The sequence below is a fragment of the Neovison vison genome, chromosome 2, assembly GCF_020171115.1.
Source record: "Neovison vison isolate M4711 chromosome 2, ASM_NN_V1, whole genome shotgun sequence".
Taxonomy (NCBI): Eukaryota; Metazoa; Chordata; class Mammalia; order Carnivora; family Mustelidae; genus Neogale; species Neogale vison.
The window spans coordinates 205889489-205912798 of record NC_058092.1 but is presented as its reverse complement, the minus strand read 5'-3'; the positions used below and the strand labels follow the sequence as shown (position 1 = coordinate 205912798).

At 40.0% G+C, this 23310-nt stretch overlaps 2 protein-coding genes across 3 annotated transcripts in view; one reads left to right on the top strand and one right to left on the bottom strand.

Moving 5' to 3' along the window:
• The window catches only part of MARCHF5 (membrane associated ring-CH-type finger 5), a 50423-nt gene extending 48681 nt beyond the window's left edge, over positions 1–1742 (bottom strand). The window contains exon 1 of the mRNA XM_044240107.1: positions 1406–1742. Coding sequence (XP_044096042.1) covers positions 1406–1440 — 35 coding nt within the window. The 5' untranslated portion in view covers positions 1441–1742. The remainder of the gene's footprint in view (positions 1–1405) is intronic.
• A 190-nt stretch (positions 1743–1932) lies between these two features.
• CPEB3 (cytoplasmic polyadenylation element binding protein 3) overlaps positions 1933–23310 on the top strand; it is a 190517-nt gene continuing 169139 nt past the window's right edge. Inside the window, exons 1-2 of one of the 2 annotated variants that reach the window (XM_044240101.1) lie at positions 1944–2008; positions 11692–11804. The gene's annotated coding sequence lies outside the window, so the exon portion shown is untranslated. Of the gene's footprint in view, positions 2009–11691; positions 11805–23310 lie in introns of both variants that reach the window. The other variant, XM_044240103.1, reaches the window with a different exon arrangement.

Genomic DNA, 23310 nt, shown 5'->3' with positions numbered 1-23310 from the left:
GTCCTTTGTAATTTGCCAATATGCTAAATTATAATGAAGGAAAAACCTACTAACTTATCAGACCCCTACACAACTGGGGAAAATGACCAAAAAAGTTATACATTTGTTCATCAAATACTTACTGATGATCTATTCAGTACCAGGCTCTGTTCTAGGATTTAAGATAAATAATTAGGAAGTTTCTATCTTCTAGGAGCTTATGAGTTACTTACATTAAAAAGGGGGTCATCAACACAACCTGACCTGAATGCTGACCTCAAACAACGGCTGGATTAATGACTGGGTCATCCCAACTGAATAAAGTAAGTAACATGATTTTTACCAACATGGGTGTCTCAAAATTCTAAGCTCCAGTGGAGACGTCTGTCACTCTGGGGGGAGATGTACTCTTGGGTGATTTGTGTTCTGGGTGTGGCTGACCCAAACAGCTTTTATCTGGGTATAATCTCAGTTAAGGGAAGCTTTTCATTTAACTTCTTACAGTTGGATCTTTACTCAACATAAAGAAATGTACCACCTGCTTAACAAGGTGGCAAGTGGTCGGACGACAATTTCAGTAACCACAAACATCACGCATTAGCCTGTAGCACTGGCTATGCCAGGAATTTAAGACCTGGCTAGGGAGAAATGCAGACTCGGTCTCCAAAACTCATGGTAGAACCCAAGAACTAGAATCTGAACAGCAGAGGGCGGTGCAACCGACTTCACAACAAGAGTTTCACAGACAGGAGCCCCCCAGAAATGGGCCAGTAGCCTCAGTATAAGGCAAAACTTTTTCAGTGAACTCAAGGAATCATAAAATATGGTAACTGTTCAGCGTTGGACTCATGTGGCTGTTTTCCATAACCTCTACTCTGGTCTGACCGTTAAAGCTCCCTTGTGAATAGGTCTGACCTTACGGTTTGGGGGTGGGGAAGGGACGGGAGGGGGTTAGGAGGAATGAAATCAGACTCTCCGGCTTCCCAAAAGAATGCCTACCCTTGGTTTTTGGAGTCTTAAAACTGCAGGGGATCACTCCCCTAAAAGATAGTCCGGTTGTTCTTGCCAGTGACATCGCTGACAAACACGTTACAACATAGTTTTGGGGGAGGGGAGGAGTGTAGGAAACCGAAAAAGAAACTAATTCTGTGGACTAACCCAAGCCCCTCTCACTTCAAAAGAGCGTTCCAACAAAACTAGTCGCCACTCCCTAAGTTTCGCTTTAAGTCGAAGCACCCGTGCACCCCCGCTCTATCCTCCCCCAGCACCCACTCCAAACTTTCCGCCCTTCACACCGCCCCCCAGGCGTGGAACTCCTCCCGGCACGCCGGGCTCCGCTTACGGAGAGGCTCGAGGCCGGGCTCGGGAAGGGCCAGAGTAAGAGCGAGGACCCGCAGCTCGCGTTCTTCCCCAAAGCTGACCGTACCTGTCCAGCATCTGCTGTAGGGCTTGGTCCGGCATCTTCCGCGGAGCCGGCGCACTCGGCCCTCCCCAGTGGACCTGGTCAGGACCCGGCCCAGGGACAATAGCACTGAGAGGCGGCGGAGTAGGCCTCAGTCCTCCGACAGCCGCGAACCCGCCGCCCAGCCTCCTGGGGTGGCTCCGCGAGCCCGGAGGCGGCGGTGCGCGTCCTGCGGGCGTCCGGAGGAGGCGGTGGAGAGCGAGGAGGAGGAGTCTGGGGAGGGGAGGCGGCGAAAGCGGCCCGGGTTCCTGCCCGTCGGCCCGGGGTTCCGGTCCATGGACCGCGGGCGCCGAGTTGCTGCCGGCGGAGGAGCTACCTCTGTGAGGTAAGAGTCACCGCCTCCGTGCGCGCCGGGGTCACGACGCAAGGCGGCCCAGAGCAGCCTGGGAGATGTAGTCCTCGGACCGTCCCCGCTAGAGGCTGCACAGCCCGCCCTGACCACCGCCGCCGCGCCCGCCGCCGCCCGGCCGGCGCCCTCCCGTTTCCTTCCTCCAGGGGGAAATATGTCCTTCGGGCCGCTTTCCAGGAAGCTGCAGGATGTGCCGCTCCACTGTCAGTAGCAACAAGGTCAGCCCTTCCTGCCTCTTTCTTTTCTCAGTTTTTGCCCTCAGGTGGGATCGAGCCAGGTGAGGGAAGGGAGCTGAAGGGCCATTTCTCATCAGGGTCCCCAGCCCCGGTCGCGGCGTCGGGGCGGGCCGTGGCGGGGGTGGAGGTGGCAGAAGCGCCTTCAGAAGCCCTCGGGCTGGGGCCAGCCTCTGCCGCGTCTGAGCTCATTTTGGGGAGTTACACAACCCGCGCAAGGGGTCGGATGCACTGGTGCGGGAGGTTATTCCTACAGGGTCGGGGAGGGTGAGGGAGGCTGCCTTAGACCAGATGGTTCCCACCGGAGCTTCTCAGTGTGTGTTTTGGGGGAGTGGCGGGGGAGAAAAGATTATTCTCTCCCTCTGTAGGAGCTTTCTAAAATGTGCCTGGTCTTTCAAGGGCTCGCCGACAGTCTCCAAATGGAACATGTTCGTGAATAAACAGCTCTTGCTTACTCAGCTGTGGGTTGTCAGGGGTGTTTGTTTCTCTCTCTGCTGCTGGTCCCTGTTAACCATTTCCAGTCGCTTTGACACCTCCAAGCAGGTGGATGTGTGTGTGTGTGGGGGGGGCGGGTGGAGGGGAATCAAAAGGGAAAAATCATCGATCACTCTTTGGGCTATTCTTTGACGGTCTAGGGACAGCTTTGGCGGGAGGAAAGAGCTGTTGGCTAAAACGAATGCGTCTTTTGGACGACCTGTGGCGTTCTCCAGTGCTGTAATTGGTAGGACGTCTGGTAGTTTTCCCTTGATTATGCCTCATTTCTGCTGCAAGGTGTTTGATTTTCTTTAAAATGAAAATTAAAATGTGTCTTTTTGCTCTTTTTTTAAAGTGGAATTTTACAATCAGCTCCTAATTCTGTTTAAAGTTTGCTTCCTGAATATATTTGAACTAGAGTGTACATTGCCAGGAAAAAAAAAAAAAAGAAAGAAAACATGTGAACAGAAGTTTATTTGGGCTCCAATTTCTGCAAGATGCTTTTATGAAAGCCTTTGGGAATTTACATGACTAATTATAAGTAACGATTCACCTTTTTTTCTCAGGAAATGTAGAACAGGCCCCCGCTAGTGGAGGGAAATAAGAATTTAGTTTACTCAGGGTGTTTGATATTTTAAATTCCTATTTATTGCTCCTCCTGCTGGGTAAGCCTTCCCTTACTGTGTATTTATCTCTTAAGTAGTTGTCCATTAAGGAGATGAATGTATACATCCTGCTCAAAAAATATAATTTGATCCCAGCATATTGATTATATAGGCTAGTGCAAACTTCATCTAGTTTTATGACTTATACTAAAGGTTCTCACCTCATTTTATAATTCCTGTTTGAACCCCAAACTGGAAAGTAATATGCAGTTTTGTTGATAGAGAAGCTGTGTACAGATAACCTTATTTTAAAAAAAAGAATTTATATTAGATTTTCATGAAAAGTCTGTTTCCTGGCTTTGTCAAGGGACGCCTGGGTGGCTCAGTTGGTTAAGCAGCTGCCTTCGGCTCAGGTCATGATCCCAGCGTCCTGGGATCGAGTCCCACATCGGGCTCCTTGCTTGGCAGGGAGCCTGCTTCTCCCTCTGCCTTTGCCTGCCATTCTGTCTGCCTGTGCTTGCTCTCTCTCCCCCTCTCTCTAATAAATAAATAAAATCTTAAAAAAAAAAATTTAAAAAAATCTTTTGAAATAGAAAAAAAATATGTTATTCATTGTAACAGTGATTAGCACCTGTTCTCGCAATTCCACTCTTTGTTTTTTACCCAAGAGAAATGAAATATGTCTAGACAAAACATGTATACAAATGTTCATAACAGCATTATCCCTAATAGCCCCCAAAGTGGAAACAACCTAGATATCCATCAACTAATGAAAGGATAAATCAGATGTGGTACATCTGTACAATAGACTATTATTAGATAACAGGGAATGAAGTTCTGATACATGCAACAACATTGGTAAGTCTTGAAAATATGCTGAGAGAAGCCAGTCACAAAAACCACATATTTGTTGTATAATTCGATTTATATTAAATATTGAGAAAAAATTCATAGGGACAAAGTAGATTAGTGATTGCCTAGGGGTGGAGGGGTAAGAGAGAAAAGCGGAGAGATTGCTAATGAGTACAAGGTTTCTTTTAGGGGTGAAGAAAATGTTCCAGAATTAGAGCGGTAATACTTATACAATGTTGTCCATTATATCGCAATTAAAAAAATAGTGTAAAACCAAATTAGATTCTAGTGGTGGCACAGCTCTTTAAATATACTAAAAAAATTGAATTGTACACTTAGTATGGGTGAATTTTATGGTATGTAAATTATATCTCAATAAAGCTGGTAAAAGAGTAATTAATTAGCTCCATATAAAATGTTCATAAGGACATCCAATGAGAAATGGATAAATAGATAACTCATAATTCTTTATTATCAAACTTTAATTTTTAAATATTTTAACTATATGGGCAAAAATCATGAATGATAAAACTCACGAAATAAATTAATTCCTTGCATTTAAAATGGGTGACACATATAGCCGAATTTTAATATTATCTTTCGACTTTTTTGTCCTCAGCTCTTGCATTTAAAAATAAAACTCAGGGGGCACTTCGGTGGCTCATTCTAAGCTACTGCCTTCACCTCAGGTCATGATCCCAGGGTCCGTGAATCGAGCACCTGCATCGGTCTCCCTGCTCATTGGGAGCCTGCTTCTCCCTCTCCCTCTGCTGTTCCTCCTGCTTGTGCACTCTTTTTTTGTCAAATAAATAAATAAAACCTTTTTAAAAAAATAATAAAAATAAGACATAGGGCACTGTTTGGCCCAGCTCACTGAGCATCCAACTCTTGGTTTAGACTCAGGTGGTGATCTCAGGGTTTTGAGATCAACTCCTGTATCAGGCTTGGAGCTCAGCATGGAGTCGGCTTGGCTTGTGACTCTCTCCCCTTTACCTCTGCCCCTCTCCCCTGCACATGTACTCTCTCTGAAATAAATAAGATACTTGGAATTATAATAAATCAGATAATTGGGATTATAATTTACTTTCTGATCTTCAAAGAAACAAAGTCTTAATTACTTAGATCTTAGTCTCACCAAAGGGGGAAATAATTTGAAATGTGCTGCATTTTATGTAGGGTTAAAGGTTTGTCATGAATGATATTCATTCAGCCAAGAGAGTTATGGAATTCTGGAGATTTGTGAAATATATTAATAATTTTGTAATGAATTTAGAAATCCCTGAGTACAGAACCACTCTAATATGTCAGGAAATTTAAAATAGTATCTTACTTTAATATTCTTCCATCATGCTTATTTTGAACTGTCTGCCAAAACGACCCCTAGAAGTATTACATAGTATAAAATAAACAGGTGCCCTACAAAGAGAATTGTCCTTTGCTAAACTTGTTGATAACTGCAGGCTGACACATTCTAGGTTGCAGAAAGTTCTTCATTAATTCATTCCACAAATGTTTACAGCGGACTTATGACATGCTTGGGTACTCCAGTAGTAAAAATTAAACTACTGTTTAAGGACATACAAACTCCCTAACAGTGGCTATATTACAAAAAACAAAAATAAATAACAGGGGCACCTGGGTGGTTCAGTTGGTTAGGTGTCCAGCTCTTGATTGTCATGATCTCAGATTTGTGGGATCAAGCCCCACACCAGGTTTTATACTCAGTGGGGAGTCTGCCTGAGGATTTTCTCCTTTCCTCTTCCACTGCCCCTCCCCCTGCTTCTGGGCTCATGCACTCTAAAAGATAAATAAATCATCAAAAAAATAAAACAAGGTAATTACATATGAAATATTACATAATACAGCATATGAAGTAACAAATGAATGGCATGGAAATACAAAGTGATTTAGAAGTTTAGAGGCATTTGTTAGGGGCTGATGTATTAAAGAGAACTTTGTGAAACAAAGGAAATTGAGGAGGTAGGAGGAATTGTAAGTGAATAGGTAAATTGTAAGTGTATATAGGTGAGGAGGTGGAGAAAGATCTTGGGTCAGGATAAGGATGAAAAGATGTACAGAGAAGAGTTAACCTGTTACTAGAATTATAGGTCTTTGTTGAGTAAGAGTGAAAAATACATTTGGTTGGTTAAATAAGGAATAGTTTAAAAGGCCTTGAATCTATTCCTTCAATAAATATTTATTGAACAGGCAGTATTTATGCAACAGGCACTAAGCTAGGCACTGGGAATACAATAATGAGCAAAAACAAGTATATTACCTACCTTTTCATAGTTTATAATGAGAGATTATCACATAAATTTTTTTAAATTTGTAAATGTAGTCCATAGTGTTATGAGACATTATAACTAGGGATTCGACCTAGAGAGGGAAGTCAGGAAAGTTTCTCTCAGGAAGTGTCCATTATGCTGAAGCCTGAAGAAGCTCAAGAGTTAACTAGACAAGGGGAGCAGGAATGAGCATTCTAGACCGAAGAATAGCATGTGCAAATATCCCATGAAGGAAAGCCCTGTGATGAATAGGGGAGACTGAAACAAAAAGGGAACTTGCGGCAAGACTGGACCAAAAAAGGTCAATCAAGTGACAGACAATGAAGAACTTTGTAGGCCGATTTAAGGAATTTTGTCCTTATCCTAGAATCCTGCTGTGAGAAGTAGATTAGACATAGGAAATACACTCCATTCTCTAGGAAATGGGAAGTTACTTGTGGTTCCTAAACCTGGTGTGAGTCAGAGACTCACCCTGGAAATTCTGATGGTGTGTGCCTTGTCATTGTGCCCAATTAGCTGTTTGTTGTTTGTTGTTGTTTTTTTTTTAAACAAGTTCCCTAAGTGATTATTAAACCAGTTGTATCTCTGCAGAAATACTGCAGTAGTCAAGAGCTTGGGTTTGAGTCTTAGTATTACCACTCAGAAGCTCAGCAACTTTGGGCAGGTTATTAAATCCATTTAAGCCAAGTTTCCTCATCTTCAGGGAAAGAACTATAGAGTTTACCTCATTGGATTACTGGGAGGATTAAATTAGAAAATTCATTTAAATTGTTCAGTATAGTCCTGGACACATGGTTTAGAGCTCCATTAGTGTTAGCTTCTAATTATTACTCAAAGTTCTTGAATAAAGGTGAGAGTGATTTAGAGGGATTAACTTGGAAGTGGTATGCAGGATGGATTAGAAATAAAGATAAGTTAGATCTCAGTGACTTGGCCATGATCTGTAACTGTTTTCAAGTTTGCTTAGACACAGCTATTAATGCTTGAAGATCCTTAGATAGGCTAAGTAGTTCTTAAGTAGATAGGCTCCTCATCTCTAAAGAACTTTTATGGGGAGAGTTTGGTCTCCAGAGTACATTTTACTGGCTTAGGATCTGTAGGATTACTTTGAATTGACTTTGCTTAATTCTGGACAGAGGCTTCACTGGCCTTATAGAGGACAGTCTAAGACTTGTCTGTCTTTATTTGCTACTTAGAGAATAGACCTAACAGCTTATATCCACTCTAATGCAGTAGATATTTACAGAGGGTAAGTAATTTTACATACTTAAAAAAAAAAAAAAAGGTGGGGGGTTCCTGGATTGCTCAGTTGTTAAGGGGCTGCCTTCGGCTCAGGTCATGTCCTGGGGGAGAGCCCTGCATGGGGCTCCCTGCTTGTTGGGAAGCCTGCTTCTCCCTCTCTCACACCCCTGCTTGTGTTGCCTCTCTCGCTGTCTCTCTCTCTGTCAAATAAATAAGTAAAATCTTAAAAAATATATTAACAGTTTTATATATTATCATTATCCAGTAACTTGCCTTCTCCTCCTCCTCATAAATATGGTAGAAGACCCATTATGTTTCATTATCCTTGCTTAAATTCCTTTCTCTGGGTTACATGTCCCTGGATATGCAATGGTATGTCAAAGGTAGGCAAAAATCAGAAGACAACATGTCACATATTCCCTCTTGTATCTTGTTCCTGGAGCATCAGTTTATTAGAAAATGTACATACAAGGAATTTTTTTTCCTTTTCAAATAAACATGAATATCATAGAGTAGCAGTTCTCAGAATGTGGTCTAGCAGACCCCTAGGGCTCCTGGAGAACATTTCCAGGAGTATGTCAGGTCAAGATTATTTTCACAAAACTAAAACATTATTTGCCCTTTTCACTACATTGGCATTTACATTGATGGCACAAGCAATGATGGATGAAACTTCTAGTACCTTTGCACTACTAAAGGCATTGGCACTAAACTATACTGTTATATACTTTTCAGCACCATGCATATGAAGTAAAAGCAAAACAGAGGTTCACTTAAGAATGTTCTTGATTTGGGTACCTGGGTGGCTCAGTTGTTAAGCATCCAACTCTTGATTTTTGGCTCAGATCATGGTCTCAGGATTGTGAGATCAAGCCCCATGTTGGGCTCCATGCTGGGTATGGAGCCTGCTTAAGATTCTTTCTCTGCCCCTCTCCACCTCTTCAGCATGCTGTGCTCTTTCTCTCTCTCTTTCTCTCTCAAAAAAAAAAAAAAAAAGATTGTTCTTGAGTAAGCAGTAAAAAAATACTTCATCAAATCTTGACCCTTACATACACATTTTTAATATTCAGTGTGGTGAAATGGGAAACGTGTACACATTTGCATCTAAATATGACAGTTGTCTCAGAGAAGCACATGCACATGATTTAGGTGCAAACAACTGGCTGCTCATGGCACACTACTTTTACCTGAAAGATTGCCAAAAAATTAAAATTTTTGTGCTGTAAAGGATACTGTTGAGAAAGTGAAAGGACATCCCACAGAGTGGGAAAAAATTTTGGAAATCATGTGTCTGAAAGGGGATTTGTATCTAGAATATATGAAGATTTATTACAACTCTGTATTAGGAAGGCAATTAACCCAATTAAAAAATGGGCAAAGGATCTGAATAGACATTTCTCCAATGATACACAAATGGCCAGTAAGTACATGAAGAGATACTCCCCAACATTAACCATCAGGGAGATGCAAATCAAAAAAGGACAAATGTTAGTAAGAATGTGAAGAAATTGGAACTCTAGTACACTGCTGTTGGGAAGGTAAAATGGTGCGGCCACTTTGGAAAACAGGTAGATCCTCAGAAGGTAAAACATAAAGTTTCCAAATGACCTAGCAGTTCTACCTCCAGGTCTATACCCAAGAGAAGTGAAAACATATCTACATAAAATATGTAGATGAATAGTCATAGAAGCATTATTCATAATAGACAAAAAGTGGAGCAACCCAATGTGCATCAAATAATGAATGGAGAGATGAAATTTGGTATGTCTATACAATGGAATATTGTTCAAAAACCAAAAAGAATGAAGTACTGATACGTGCTACAACATGGATGAACCTTGAAAGCATTACACTTAAGTGAAATAATTCCAAAAAGCACATGTTCTAGGATTACATTTCATGAAATATTAAGAATAGGTAAGTGTGCAGAGATAGATTAATGGTTGCTTAGGGCTGTGGCAGACAGGGCTTTGGGTGTGGTGACAAGGTGTGCAGAAGTTTCTTTTTGAGGAGATGAAATTGTTCTAAAATTGATTACAGTGAGGATTGCAACTCTGAGTGTACTAAGAGCCATTGAATTATAGACTTTCAATGGATGAATTATATGGTGTTTTGAATTATATTTCTATAAAGCTGCTATTTAAAATAATACCAGGAAAGGCACCTGGCTGGTTCAGTTGTTGGAACAAGCGAATCTTGATCTTGGGGTTGTGAATGCAAGCCCGTGTTGGGTGTACAGATTCCTTAAAAATAAAATCTTTAAAAAAATTATAACACCAGAGAAGACCTTGAAATCCATTATTAGTAGACTATTTTAATAATGTATGACACACCCATATAATATGATATAACTGAGCTATTTAAACGAATGAGATATTTCTATACAGGCCGTAAGGAAAAGTTGCCAAAAATATAGTAGCCATCAGTTAGGATTTTTGTTGTTGTTGTTCCATAGAAATCAACTAGCTAATTCAACCCCTTTAGGGGACATTTGTTAATGTCTGGAGACATTTTTGATTGTTATGCAGGGAAAGCTACTGGTGGGTAGAAACCAGCAGTGCTGCTAAAAATTCTGCAATGCACAGAACAGCCCCTCAGAACAAAGAATTATGTAGCTCAAAATGTCATTAGTGCTGGGGCACCTGACTGGCTTGGTTGGTGGAGTGTAGGACTCTTAATCTCAGGGTTGTGAGCCCCACATGGGGTGTAGAGCTTACTTAAAAAAAAGAAAGCCTTAAAAAAATTTATCAGTACTGAGGTTGAGAAATGCTGAACAACCAAAGGGCAATTCATTGGGAAGATATGGGTTAGTTCACAAAATTGGAGCTAAGGTAGGAGAACCAGGCTAGAACCATGAAGTAGCAGCCACCCCAGAGAATATTGTTAGCAGGGACATTCCTCATGCTTAAATGGGTTCAGCACTGGAATTCAGCATTGTTTTTATTCTACTCACAGTTCAGAATTTAAGGATGAGGCATCTAATCAGTCTTTCCTGTCACTTAGCTAAGAGTGGGCAGTATACCTTGAATGAATGAAGGCAGTTCCTCAGAAGCAAGTACATTCGTCAGCAAGTATTTATTGACTATATGTTTATGTTTCAGGTTTTATTTAGGTACTGGGGATAGAGTACAGCAAAAAAGATGAAAAGACCCTTTTGGAACCTATATTAATAAGACACTAAATCATGCAAATCTTTAATTAATAACTAAAGGTAGGATAGTTGCCAAACAAAAACCAGTAAACACTAAGTACATATGAAGTGAAAAAGGCAGGTAGCTGATAGTATGTGTGTGCGCAAATACACACACACACACACACACACACATATATGTATATATAATCCCATTTACTTGTTTTATTTCATTTTATTTTAACTTCAGGATGTAAATGTACAAAGATTTGTAGAAGGATATATAGGAAATTGTTTTTTAAAAAATATTACCTCCAGGGGCACCTGGGTGGCTCAGTGGGTTAAGCCTCTGCCTTCAGCTCAGGTCATGATCTCAGGGTCCTGGGATCAAGCCCCGCGTTGGGCTCTCTGCTGATCAGGGAGCCTGCTTCCCCCCTCCTCTCTTTCGGCCTGTCTCTCTGCCTACTTGTGACCTCTGTCTGTCGAATAAATAAATAAAATCTTTAAAAATATATATATATTACCTCTGGATGGTAAGACTGAATATGGGGAGAAGAGCATACTTTTCATTTGATTACCTCATAATGTTTTCATTTCACCATGAGCAGGTATTTTATAGTTAAATTTTTTTTCATTTATTAGATTAAAAAGTAACAGAAGAAATCCTTGGTGCAAGTGAAGGATGATTAAAAACATTTAAAAAGTCACAGTATTGGGGTGTTTTGCTTATTATGGAAAGAACTGAAAGGAAGAAAGAACATCTGACTGGAATGTATGGTCTGTCATCATTTAGCAAATATTTGTTGAACACCTAGCTGCCTTAAATCTTTTTTGGAAAAGATGGAGTAAAAATAAACTAAATATCAAACAGCAGCCATGTGTGAGGTACTCTGTGAAGTGCTATATCTGGGACAGGATTGAAATTTGGAACAGATCTGACAACTGCCCTCACTGGTGCTTCTTGGCATCTGTTTGTTGAATACCAGATATGCAGCATGCGCTGAACCCTCTACACACATTACTTCAAATCCTAACAACAACCTTACCAGAGAGGTATCTATGTCTCCCGTTTTACAGATAAGAACACTGAAAACTGGGAAGATGAAGTCATAGCAGATAAGTGGCATAGCTGACTTCACATTCACGTATGAAGACGTATCTGACTTCACTGGAGAACAGTGTATGAGTATGTGAGTAGTTAAATAACAAGTAAAAAAGAAAACAATTTATTACAAGAGCAGTCACAGGACTAGCCTTGATTAATTTTTGAAGAATTTTATTAGATAAGTATTCGAGGAGCTCAGAGAAGGAAAAAGAGATTGCTGCATACTGGTGGTCTGGGCAGGCTTCCTAATTGGGGAAGTGGTTTTGTGTCTTGTGTATTGTGTCTTGAAGGAGTATATAGATACATGAAGACAAAGAGTGTCAGCTTTTATGGAATGCCTGCTTCAGGCTGGAAACTTCTCATCTAAACCCCATAGCCTCATTTAAGAGTTGAGAAAACAGAGGCCTTTTCTTACCTCCACCCCCTGCCAGGGACAGGCAATTAACAGGCATAGTATTTGGCTGTCTATTAGGTGCAAAGTGAAATTCACTGTTACAGCCAAACACTTACCTCTATTTTATAGCTTCTGTCTTGGGTAGGTTGAATTAATGATACAAGAGAAAGTATACATAATAAACTAATAAACCAGGATATACCCTTCTGGGAGAATAGATATTCAGCATATGTACTTTTCCTCTGCTTAGGGAGTTTGAAGCCTTTATGAGGGTATTTTATCTAATTTGATTCTCTACAGCTGAAATCTCAACTTGGTAATTCTGAGGAAGGTCATCCATTCAGTCATTTGTTCAACATTTCTGGAGCTCCAACTTTGTACCAGACACTGTAGGAGATACTGGGGATACAAAGATATGAACCATACACGGTTACACTGTTCTGGTCATCAGGTTGCTTACAATTTCATGCAAGAGACATGTAGTTGTATTTATAATATATGGAAATGTGAACCAGTCTTTTTGTATCTACTCTGAGAAACCCAGGAGTCTTCTTGAGTAATTTTTCTTCCTTAGCTCATCCTCCTAACTTTCAGTCAGTCACCAAAATGGTCCATTTATCTCCTAAGTATTTCTCAAATACAGTTGTTTCCTTTCTTCTTGCCTTCACCTCAGTCCACTTGACTGTCATCTCTTCCTTGAACTACTTAACAGCCTCAAAATGGTCTCCCCACATTTGCTTTCACCCCTCCCCAACCGATTTGAAAATTGGCTTTCCAGTCTGCTCTTTTCTTCCTTTGATTCTCCAGTAGACTGACCTTTTAAGAAATGTAGAACTAAAAAGAAAAAGAAATGTAGAACTGATTATGTTATCTGCTTAAAATCCTTCTGTGGCCCATTTAAATCCTGTTGAGAAAGAGCCAGTAAAAAGCATAAATTTAAATTTAACCATTTTGGAGAAAAAGGGAATAGTTAATAAACTGTACCTCCAGAGTCTAAATTTCATAAGGGCAGGGACAGGGACCAAGAAACCATACTGGTTTTGTTCAATACCATATCCTCAATATCTAGCACAGAGGCTGGCCAATGGCAGGTGTTCAGTAAATATTTATTGAAGTAAATAAAAATAAAAAAAACCTCTTCTGTGGTGCCTGAGTGGCTCAGTGGGTTAAATGTACTACTCTTGGTTTCAGCTCAGGTCAGGATCTCAGGATCATGAGACGGAACCTCATGTTGGACTCTGTACTCAGTGTGGAGTCTGCTCAAGATTCTCTCTCCATCTCTCTCCCTGTCTTCCACCCCCCACTTACAGGGGGTGGGTGTGCACGTGCATGCACTGTCTCCCAAAAAAATAAAGGACACTTCTAAGGCTATAGTGAACCCTGTAATATTTTATTGGAATTGGAGGCATTGATACAAACTCATGATTCTATAGATATAAACACAGATGTATGCATAAATATGCTTTTTAGCTCTGTTGAGAGAACCTAAGATGATGACACCCCAGTGAATATATCAAGTGGTATCTCAAACCAGGCTCTTTCTAGAGAAATTATCTCTTTGCTAATTCCAAATCGGGGCAGGAAAAGTACATGAGCTGGAACATCTGCAGTGCCAGAAAGTAGGGATGGCTCAAAAAAAAAGACCTGGCAGTCAACCTGAAGGATTCCAATGAGACAGGAGACATTTTGAGTAACAAAATAATAATAGTAATGAATTACAACTCCTGGAATAAAATATGAATCCATGAGTTATTGCTGATAAAAAATAAATGAATAAATCAGGGGAGAAGGGAAAAAAATCTTCCTTAGAGCAGCATTACAGCTAATATAGATGAGTTGATAAAAAGAGCAGATCATCAGGACGCCTGGGTGGCTCAGTTGGTTGGACGACTGCCTTCGGCTCAGGGCGTGATCCTGGAGTCCCGGGATCGAGTCCCACATCAGGCTCCCAGCTCCATGGGGAGTCTGCTTCGCTCTCTGACCTTCTCCTTGCTCATGCTCTCTCTCACTGTCTCTCTCTCTCAAATAAATAAATAAAAAATCTTAAAAATTAAAAAAAAAAAAAAGAGCAGATCATCATTTGCAAATACCACAGAAATAATTGATGCAGGCAAGAATCATTAATGGATGTGAAAATTACTAGATAATGTATGTTGAGAAACAGAATATTCAATAGAAAATATCTTCCCAAAGATGGGATGCTTGGATGGCTTAGTTGATTAAATGTCCGACTCTTGATTTCAGCTCATGTTGTGATCTCATGGGTTGTGATCTCACAGGTCATGATCTCACGGATCGTGAGATCAAGCCCTGCAACAGGCTCTTAGCTCAGTGGGGAGTCTGCTTGAAGATTCTCTTCCTCTGTCCCTCCCCTGACTCTCTCTTGAAGAAGTAAATCTTACAAAAAAAAAAAAATTCCCAAAGATAGTTAAGTAAAAAGCGAATAGTTTTACAGTGAAGAAATCTGACAGACACTATCATGTTCACTCTGAAATGATGCACCGAGAAGGACACAACATCACTTTTGTGGTATTATTGCCTAAAATATATAACCTGAATTTGATCATGAGGAAACATTAGACAAATCATAATTGAGGTACATTTTACCTAATAACTGGCCAGTACTTTTCAAAAGAGTCAAGGCCATGAAAGATAAACACTGAGGACTATCCCATATTAAAGGAAACTAAGGAGACATGACAATGAAAGCAATGCATGATTCTGGATTGGAATCTTAAAAGGGATATTAGTGGAGCAGTTGGTAAAATAAGGCCTGTAAATTAGGTAATAAGTATTGAATCAATTGATTTTGATGACCCTACTGTGGTCATTTAAGTTGTTAACATTTGGAGAATGTGGTTGAAAAGTACAAGGAGATTCCTTTTTATAATTTTCCAATTCTGAACTTATCTCCAAATGAAAAGATTTTAAAAAAGCAAAATAAAATCCTACTTCTAATGGCTTTATAATGTCCTTGCTTGCTTACCAGTTTCCTTACTTACAAGCTCCAGAATGTGGCTACCGGCTTTCTTCTTTAGTTCCCTGGGCACACTGTGCTACCTCCTCTCCAGAGCCTTAAGGTAGCCAGAAGTATGCTATTCTCTTTGCTTAGAACATTCTTCCTTTGAACTTTATCCTTTTGTTCTTTAAGGCTCATTTTGCTTACTTTAGAAAACATTCTGACCTCTTAATCCAGATCCTGACATCATATGGTTTCGTACATCTGGTACTTCTTCAAGCATTTTTATCACAACTTCTACGAAATTATTTATCATGATATTGACTAAGACCTCACTCACTGGAAATTAGTGTTTATAAGAGTTGGAAGGATTGTGTCTTCTTGCCCAAAGTTATTTCCCTAAAGCCTTATACAGGCTTTCAATGACTATTTGAGGAATTAATGCAAGGCATGCAGTGGAGCATTCCTCTAATCTCTGTAACAACTTGGGTGACGGATGCCTGGGTGGCTCCCTTGGTTAAATGCCTGCCTTTGGCCCAGGTCATGATCCCAGAGTCTTGGGATCGAGTCCTGTATCAGGCTCCCTCTGCCTGCTGCACTCCCTGCTTGTACTCTCTCTCTCTCTGTCTGACAGATTAAAAAGAAAAAGAAAAAAAAAAAACTTGGGTGACATTGAACATAGGAGACATTTTAGGTTTGAGAGATGAAGGTGCAGACCTGAATTGGTGGCAATGACAGAAGAGGATAGAGGCGTCTTATCCCAGAAGGGGCCATATGACTTGAGAGAAGAGAAGGAAGAGTAAAAAATGGCTCAGGTTTAATCATCAGCTGCATAAAGGTGCACAGTTGAAATGGCACTTGAGTCACTTTTCCAGCAGTATTTTTTTAAAAGTGTGTTCCTGAATATTTGAACATGAAGTCTGTTTATTTTTAATAAAATGCAGTATGCTCATTGTAAGATACTGTTACATAGTAAAACTTCATGTTTTAGTGAAAATACTAATTAGCATTCTAGTTAGTATATTTGATATCCTAAATTTTACTAGAGTATTTTAATTAAAATGCTGTATACCCATGGTAAAATACCATGCACCATGATGAACCTTAAACGGTAAAACTGACTCTATGAGAATACCTAAATACCCCTCTGTAGTGGCTGCCATGATGCTTCAACTGGATCCTCTCTTCTCGCTAAAGTGCTCATCCCATAGCTGATGGAGATACTGGCTCCTAATCGTGGAATGTGAAGCTTTGATTTTACTGGCCACTGCTTTAGGATGCAGGGGACTGCCTCACTTCAGGTTATGTTCCCGGAGCGTATAGTCAGTGACTGGCTGATTTAAGATGCAAAGATTTAGCTTCCTTGCCTTATTTGAGGCAAGCCTGAGGGCCATTTCAGCTCCAGAGCTCATCACAAGATCAGCTGAGTACTCAGTTGTAACCACCTTTGGGGGGTTGTGTGTCAATATAACTCTCTTGACTTTTCCTGCCTTCTTCATTTCATTGTAAATGTAGTTGCCAGTTGTGTCCTATATGTAATAAAACATTTGCATGCAAAACTTGGTCTCAGAAACTGCTTCCAAGGAAGTCAACGTATGACATGGTCTAATCTGACTACCCTCTAAAGGCTGTGATCATTGGAACCTCTCTGTGTGTGTGTGTGTGTGTGTGTGTCTGGGTATTCCACACCAACAAACAACTTAAAAAAAGTCGCAAGATATATACAAAAAAAGTGCCCAAAGTAAATGTACAACTTGATGAATTTTCAAAACTTGGCAGTAGTTTTTTTTAAAGATTTTATTTATTTACTTGAGACAGAGAGGGAGAGTGCATGAACCACGGGGTGCGGGGTCTGGGGCAGAAGGAGAGGAAGAAGCAGGCCTCCCACCAAGCAGGGAGCCTGACCGGGCCTGAATCCCAGGACCCTGAGATCATGATCTGAGCTGAAGGCAGACTTTTAACTGACTGAGCCATCCTGGAGCCCCTCTGCAGTACTTTTGTGAAAGAGAACAAGGAAATGATTTTGGATAATGTGAGAACCACTTATATGTACAACTTCCTGATGGTGGAAATTTTCAGAGAGAGGGGTGTATGGCCAAGGGAAGTTGGAAGTTTCTCAGATCTTAAAAGAGTAGTTATCTTTTGGTTGACTGTGGTGCACTCTGAAGCGAGAGGAGCATTCTAAGTCTATAAAAATTGAGGTGAAAAGGGGAAAATAATGTGATGAGGAACCAGCAGAGATACTGTGAATCATTTCACTAGGAAGAGAAAGAAAAAGATCTTCCCGAAAGTCAAATATCTATAAATCAAAAATGTCAAAATATTGCTAAAAATTTGAGTAACCAAGATTTTCCTGTGAATCAAACTTAATACTATTTGTAGCTCAACCTAAGCTCTTTATCCTACTGTTTTGATTTTAAGGTAGAATTTCAAGAATCCATCCATGATTTTGATCATCACTGATAAACATAGCTTTTCACTGAGGGTGTTCAGTTCACTTTCTGTCTCTACCACCACCACCTTCATCTTTTCTGGCCTGGATGATACAGTAGCTGGCCTTCTAGTCAACTCTGCTTCCACTCTTACCCCAACTACAGTCTGTTCTCCACAGAGAACCACAGTGGTCTTTTGAAAGCTTAAAGCAGAACGTGTCACTGTTTTGCTTAAGGCTCTCCAGGGGATTCCCATCACACAGAAAAAAATCCAAAATCTTAACTTAGCCTAAAAGGCTCTACACGATCTGGTTCCTGCCTACCTTCCAGATCTCATCTTGTACCAATTTCCTCATTGTTTACTTGCTCTCTAGCTACAGTAGATTAAGTGTTCCTCTAAAATGGGTCAGAAAACTAAGGCGGGACCAAATTTTGCCAGAAGCCTATTTTTATACTGCCGGAGGACTAAGAGTGATTTTTACATTTCTATAGGATTGTAAAACAACTACAAAAACAAGAACAAAAACAGTTATATTCAAGAGAACTTATGTGACTTGCAAAGCCTATAATATTGACTATGTGACTCTTTTACAGAAAAAGTGTGCCAACCTCTGCTCTAAAGGCTTATTCTACCTCTGTTAGGATCTGTTCATTAGCTGTTCCCTTTGCATCCTGCACACTAGTCTTTGCATGGATAGTTCCTTTAATTCAGGAGTGAGCTTAATTCAGGTGTCATTAGATCTTTAATGATCACCTAATCTACCCTACCAGATTCTCTCAGTCACATCAGTCTTTTGTTCTTTGTAGCACTTACATTTATCTGGTACTTTCTTATTATATTTATTTTTCCAACAACCATTCCTCCCTCCCCCACACGTAGGAAGAACTCTTTTTTTCTTGTTTACTACTTTTGAGTGTTCTTGATCTTGAATTTGGGTGGAAGAGAGCAATAGTGAATGTTGGGAGCCTGTTGCATAGTAGGTGCTCAATAAATGTTGAATGAAGGAATTTGCAGGTTATTTCAGTAAATGAAATTTAGGGTTTGTGCTTTCTTTTTTTGTTCTCTCTTTTGTAGGGAGGGCCTACCGTGCAAATAGCAATGTAGAGCCACTTTATAAAGGAGAGGCAGGGGCACCTGGCTGGCTTAGTTGGAAGGGCATGTGACTCTTGATCTTGCATCTTGAGTTCAAGCCCACATTGGGTGTAGAAATTTATTTATTTATTACATAAATAAATAAATAAATAAATAAATTTTTAAAAATGAAAAGGAGAGGGACGCCTGGGTGGCGCAGTTGGTTGGACGACTGCCTTCGGCTCAGGGCGTGATCCTGGAGTCCCGGGATCGAGTCCCACATCGGGCTCCCAGCTCCATGGGGAGTCTGCTTCGCTCTCTGACCTTCTCCTCGCTCATGCTCTCTCTCACTGTCTCTCTCTCTCAAATAAATAAATAAAATCTTAAAAAAAAAAAAAAAAATGAAAAGGAGAGGTGAAACAATGTCTCCCCCTTAAGAGAGCAGATAAACTTCTCTTTTCCCCTTCTTCCTCTCCCCGGGAGAAACCATTTCTAGAAGAGTGGGATGTTTCAAAGGGATGTCTCAAGAACTTATTTTTTAAAAAAAAAAAAAAGGGGGGGGAAACCTTTCTTCCTTTCATATTTTTCTTTTGAGAGAGGAGTCTTTCAGAATAATAACACTAATTGAGCTCTCATTCTCTAAGAAACTCTCAGGCTTTTTGGTGCAGATGGGTTTAAAACTAAAGAAGATGGTTTAACACTAAGGTGAGCCAGGCCTGGACTAAAAGAAAAACCAAGAATGCTCTGAATAGGGCTTGTTCTCAGTGATCAGATATAGAGGAGAAAGATAAGCAACCACAGGCCCTAGATTTTTCTGGAGTTTATTAAAGATTGTCAAACAACATATTTTTACTTTTGTTTGGAAAATATATGGTCACTAAAGTAAGAAAGAGTGGGAAGCAGAAGCCTAATGGTAAGGAAGAAAACGTGGGCACTGTTGTAAGTCCTCTGGGTTGTGCTTGGGCGTGGCAGGAGGTAAGGGATGAGAGTTAGGCTTTAGAGCTTGAGTTTTGGAGTCAAAATAGACCTGAGTTTATTCACTCACAAGTTACGTCACCTTGGGCAAATTATTTAGCATTTCTAAGCCCTGGTTTCCTTAGTGAAAAATGAGAAGAATGATAGCTTCTGTCTTTTTAGAGTTATTATGAGGATTAACTGATAAGGCATATAAAAGGCTTAACTAGATGCCTACATAGACTAAGTGATCAGTTAGTATGAATATCATTATCATTGTCATCAGCAGATGATGAAGAAATTCTGTCAATCCACTGATTTTGAAACTAATAATAAAATCTATGTCCTGTGGCACTTTGAGGATATGTCCCACTGTACTCTGCTACCATAGTAGGGAACAGGATATAGAAAGAGGTGGGATAAAAGAGGTGGGATAAGAAACGTCTGGATAGCAAGATCATTGTGGCTCTAAGAAGCATGGGCTTAACATAGGTCATTTGACTCCCAATGTTAAGTAGAAAGGAGACAAGGAAATCTATACTTGAATGTCGACCTTCCAGATAAATATATTTGCCTGTCAGTATTAGCTTTGGATTTCATACGTTGACCTTTACTGCTTTATAGTTTATTAAAGATACCCTCATACACACTAATATAATTCTGATGTAGGTAGGGCAGCTGTTATTATAATCTCTATTTTATTCTAGAGGAAACAAAGACTGAGAAATTGAGAATATGGGTTTTAGAATCATATTGGAGGGTTTAAATCTTGGCTTCTCCACTTACCAACAGTGTGATATAGGGTAAGTTATCTGGACTTCTCAGAGCCTCAATATTTTCATCTGTGAAATGGGGATAATGAAGGTACATAACCACTCAGGGTTGTGTGCAGTTATTCATCATGTAAATAAAGTGCATGACAAAGCAAATAGTATGTACTTAATAAATATTTGTTTTTGTTATCTCCCAGGGCCAGGCAGCTAATAAGTGGTAATGCTTGTATCTAAATTCAGATTATTGCATTTCATATCCAATGTCCTTTCTACACACCACCTCCAATAATACTAATAATGTTGATTCCCTGCCACTGTGTTGATGTATGATCCATTAACATTAGGGCAGGTGACCCAATTTGTTTTTCCCAAAGTGATAAGAGATCCATCTAAAGTATTCCTCTTGGTACAGTTGGCATGCATATCTCAGTTACCTCAATAAGAGAACAGTTATGGCCTCAGGACAGAGCTATACCAAAAAGCTCTGGATTTTGGTTCAGCTGTTTGTAGCAAAGTGCTGAAAATACTGGTCTGCCACATGAGAAGACAGAGAAAGCCTGCATTAAACTGAACCAATGGGTGACTTGTGGGGTAATTGAAAAAGTGTGTTACCTAGTGAGTTGGAAGACCTGAATTCTAATCTTAGATCTACTACTTATTAACTATATTTTCAAACATCCTTGAACCTGGGTTTCCACATCTTTATTTTTTATTTTTTTAGCTTTATTTAGGCATAATTGACATCCACATCTTTAAAGTGGGGATCCCAGCAGTTATTCTTGTGTCTGTTACCTGTTCATATAGTCCCTTTGTGGAAATTGGAAAAAGGTGCCTTTTTTCCCAAGTAGATACAGCTCTAATTAAGGTTCATGAGCTTGATGAGCAGAACATGTGTTAGATTTCATTCTCCACTAGCCTTAGGGGCTAGCCTTCTGGTGCATTGCATAATCTGCTTAAGTGAATGTGAGGGCCCTATGCTGTCTATCCACTGCACAGGGCTGTTAACATCAAGTGAGATAATAAAAGTGAAAGAGTTTGGTAAAGGCTAATCTCTGTGAATGTAAGGCCCTGATATTACACAAACACCATTTGATTTCAAATACTAGGACCTAAGGGCTACCTGGGTAGACATACTGACCATTGCCCTTCCTTTTGTTCTGATGATTCCTCTGATACCTAACTTGTACAGCACCTATAAATTACAGGCTATTAAAGCAGATTATGGCAAAGAAAGGTTCTCTCCATCACTTTCAGGCCTGGACCAGTCTTGCTCTTAAGATCCTTGAAGACTAAACTCAGTTCTTTTGATGATTCATTCTCTCGAAGACATGTTGTTTTTAGAACACTCTGGAGTGGGATTGGGTCTTGCCCATGGGTGGAATTTGGAATCCTTTGGTTAGAGCTTATCTCTGGTTTTCAGGCAAATGTCATTGTATAAAAGCTTTGTATCAATGGGAAAAAGAAAAGTTGCTGAGCCACAGTTTTCCCTCTTTTCATACCTTTGAAGCCCAAGCTGTGTTGTAGGCTGTATGGATCAAGTAGGACAAGAGGATCTGTTTGTATGAGTCACAAGTGAAAAGACAGCTTTAGAATTAGACAAACCTGAAATTGGGTCCTAGATCTGGCATTTACTAGTTTTGTAACTTGGACAGGTAATCAATCATCTTTCTAAGTTTCCATTTTGTCATCTGGAATTAAGGATGGTAACAGTATTTATCTCATGGGTTTTTTACATGGATTAAATGAACTAATATGTGGAAAGCACTTGGCATTTTGTCTAGCGCACAGTATGTGTTCCAGAAACGTTAGCTTTGATTAGTGAGCTCTCTGCAAAATACTCTGCCAAACTTTGTTGTGCCTTCCCAAGAAGCTTAGAGAAAAGATAAATAGAAATGCAAAGCAATAAATGCATGATACAGATAGATACTATTGTTAGGAACTGATGTTTGAAGGAGGCTCTGAAGAAAGGTGAGATTAGGATAAGAAGAAAGGATGAAGAGGGCGTTCCATATGGGATCACTAACATTGGCAAGCTTCAGACCTTGAGTACACCAACTTGCCTGGAGAAGTAGGGATAATATTATCTGGGAACATGGGTTAGGATTAGAAGGGTAGAGCCTTAAATACTAGGGTAAGTGGTTGACCCTTGTCTATCGATAATGATGAATGACAAAATGAGCCTTGTGTATGGAAATGTCTAGTAGGTAGTTGGAAAGCTCTTAGGAAAATGTTCATAGCCACAGCTAAAACTTTGGGAATAGAAGTTGAAACTGTGGAAGCTGGTGATACCTCTCAGGCCAGCTCCCTGAGTGGTGCCTGTTGATTCCAATTTAGTGAGGGCGGCTTTCGAATAGCATTTAAAATAAAATGGTAAAACTGTCAGGAGATTTGAAGACAACTTAAAATGTTAACTGGGTAGAGTTTGCTTCTCTGAAGTCTTCTGAAAAAACACATGGTCTCTCAGAATAATTTTTTAATGGAAATTTAAAATATAAAGCGGAATTAGTATAGGGGAAGAAAAATGACCCATCTAAAAATGCTTAACTGTATTTTCTGAAATTATTCTGCAATTTTTCCATTCTTCAGAAGGTTCTTATGACTGAGTTACCATGATGAGAGTAGGAAAATAATAAGATCTAGTAAAGGGAGGTATGCTTTATCAAATCAGCAAGTTTATTTATTTTTAAAGATTTTAATTACTTGAGAGAGTGAACAAGAGAGAGAGCACAAGCAGGGGCTAGAGGGAGAGGGAGAAGCAGACTCCCAGCTTAGCAGGGAGTCCAACATGGCTCCATCCCAGGACCCTGAGATCAGGACCTGAGCCAAAGGCAAACTTAGCCAACTGAACCACCCAGACACCCCAGAACACTTTTTTTAAGAGTACAAATTTAGGTACTTTATAAGTTCACAAATTTTTATTTTAAAGATTTTATTTTTAAGTAATCTCTACATCTAACCTGGGGCTTGAACTTACAACCCCAAGATCAAGGGTCACATGCTTTCCTGA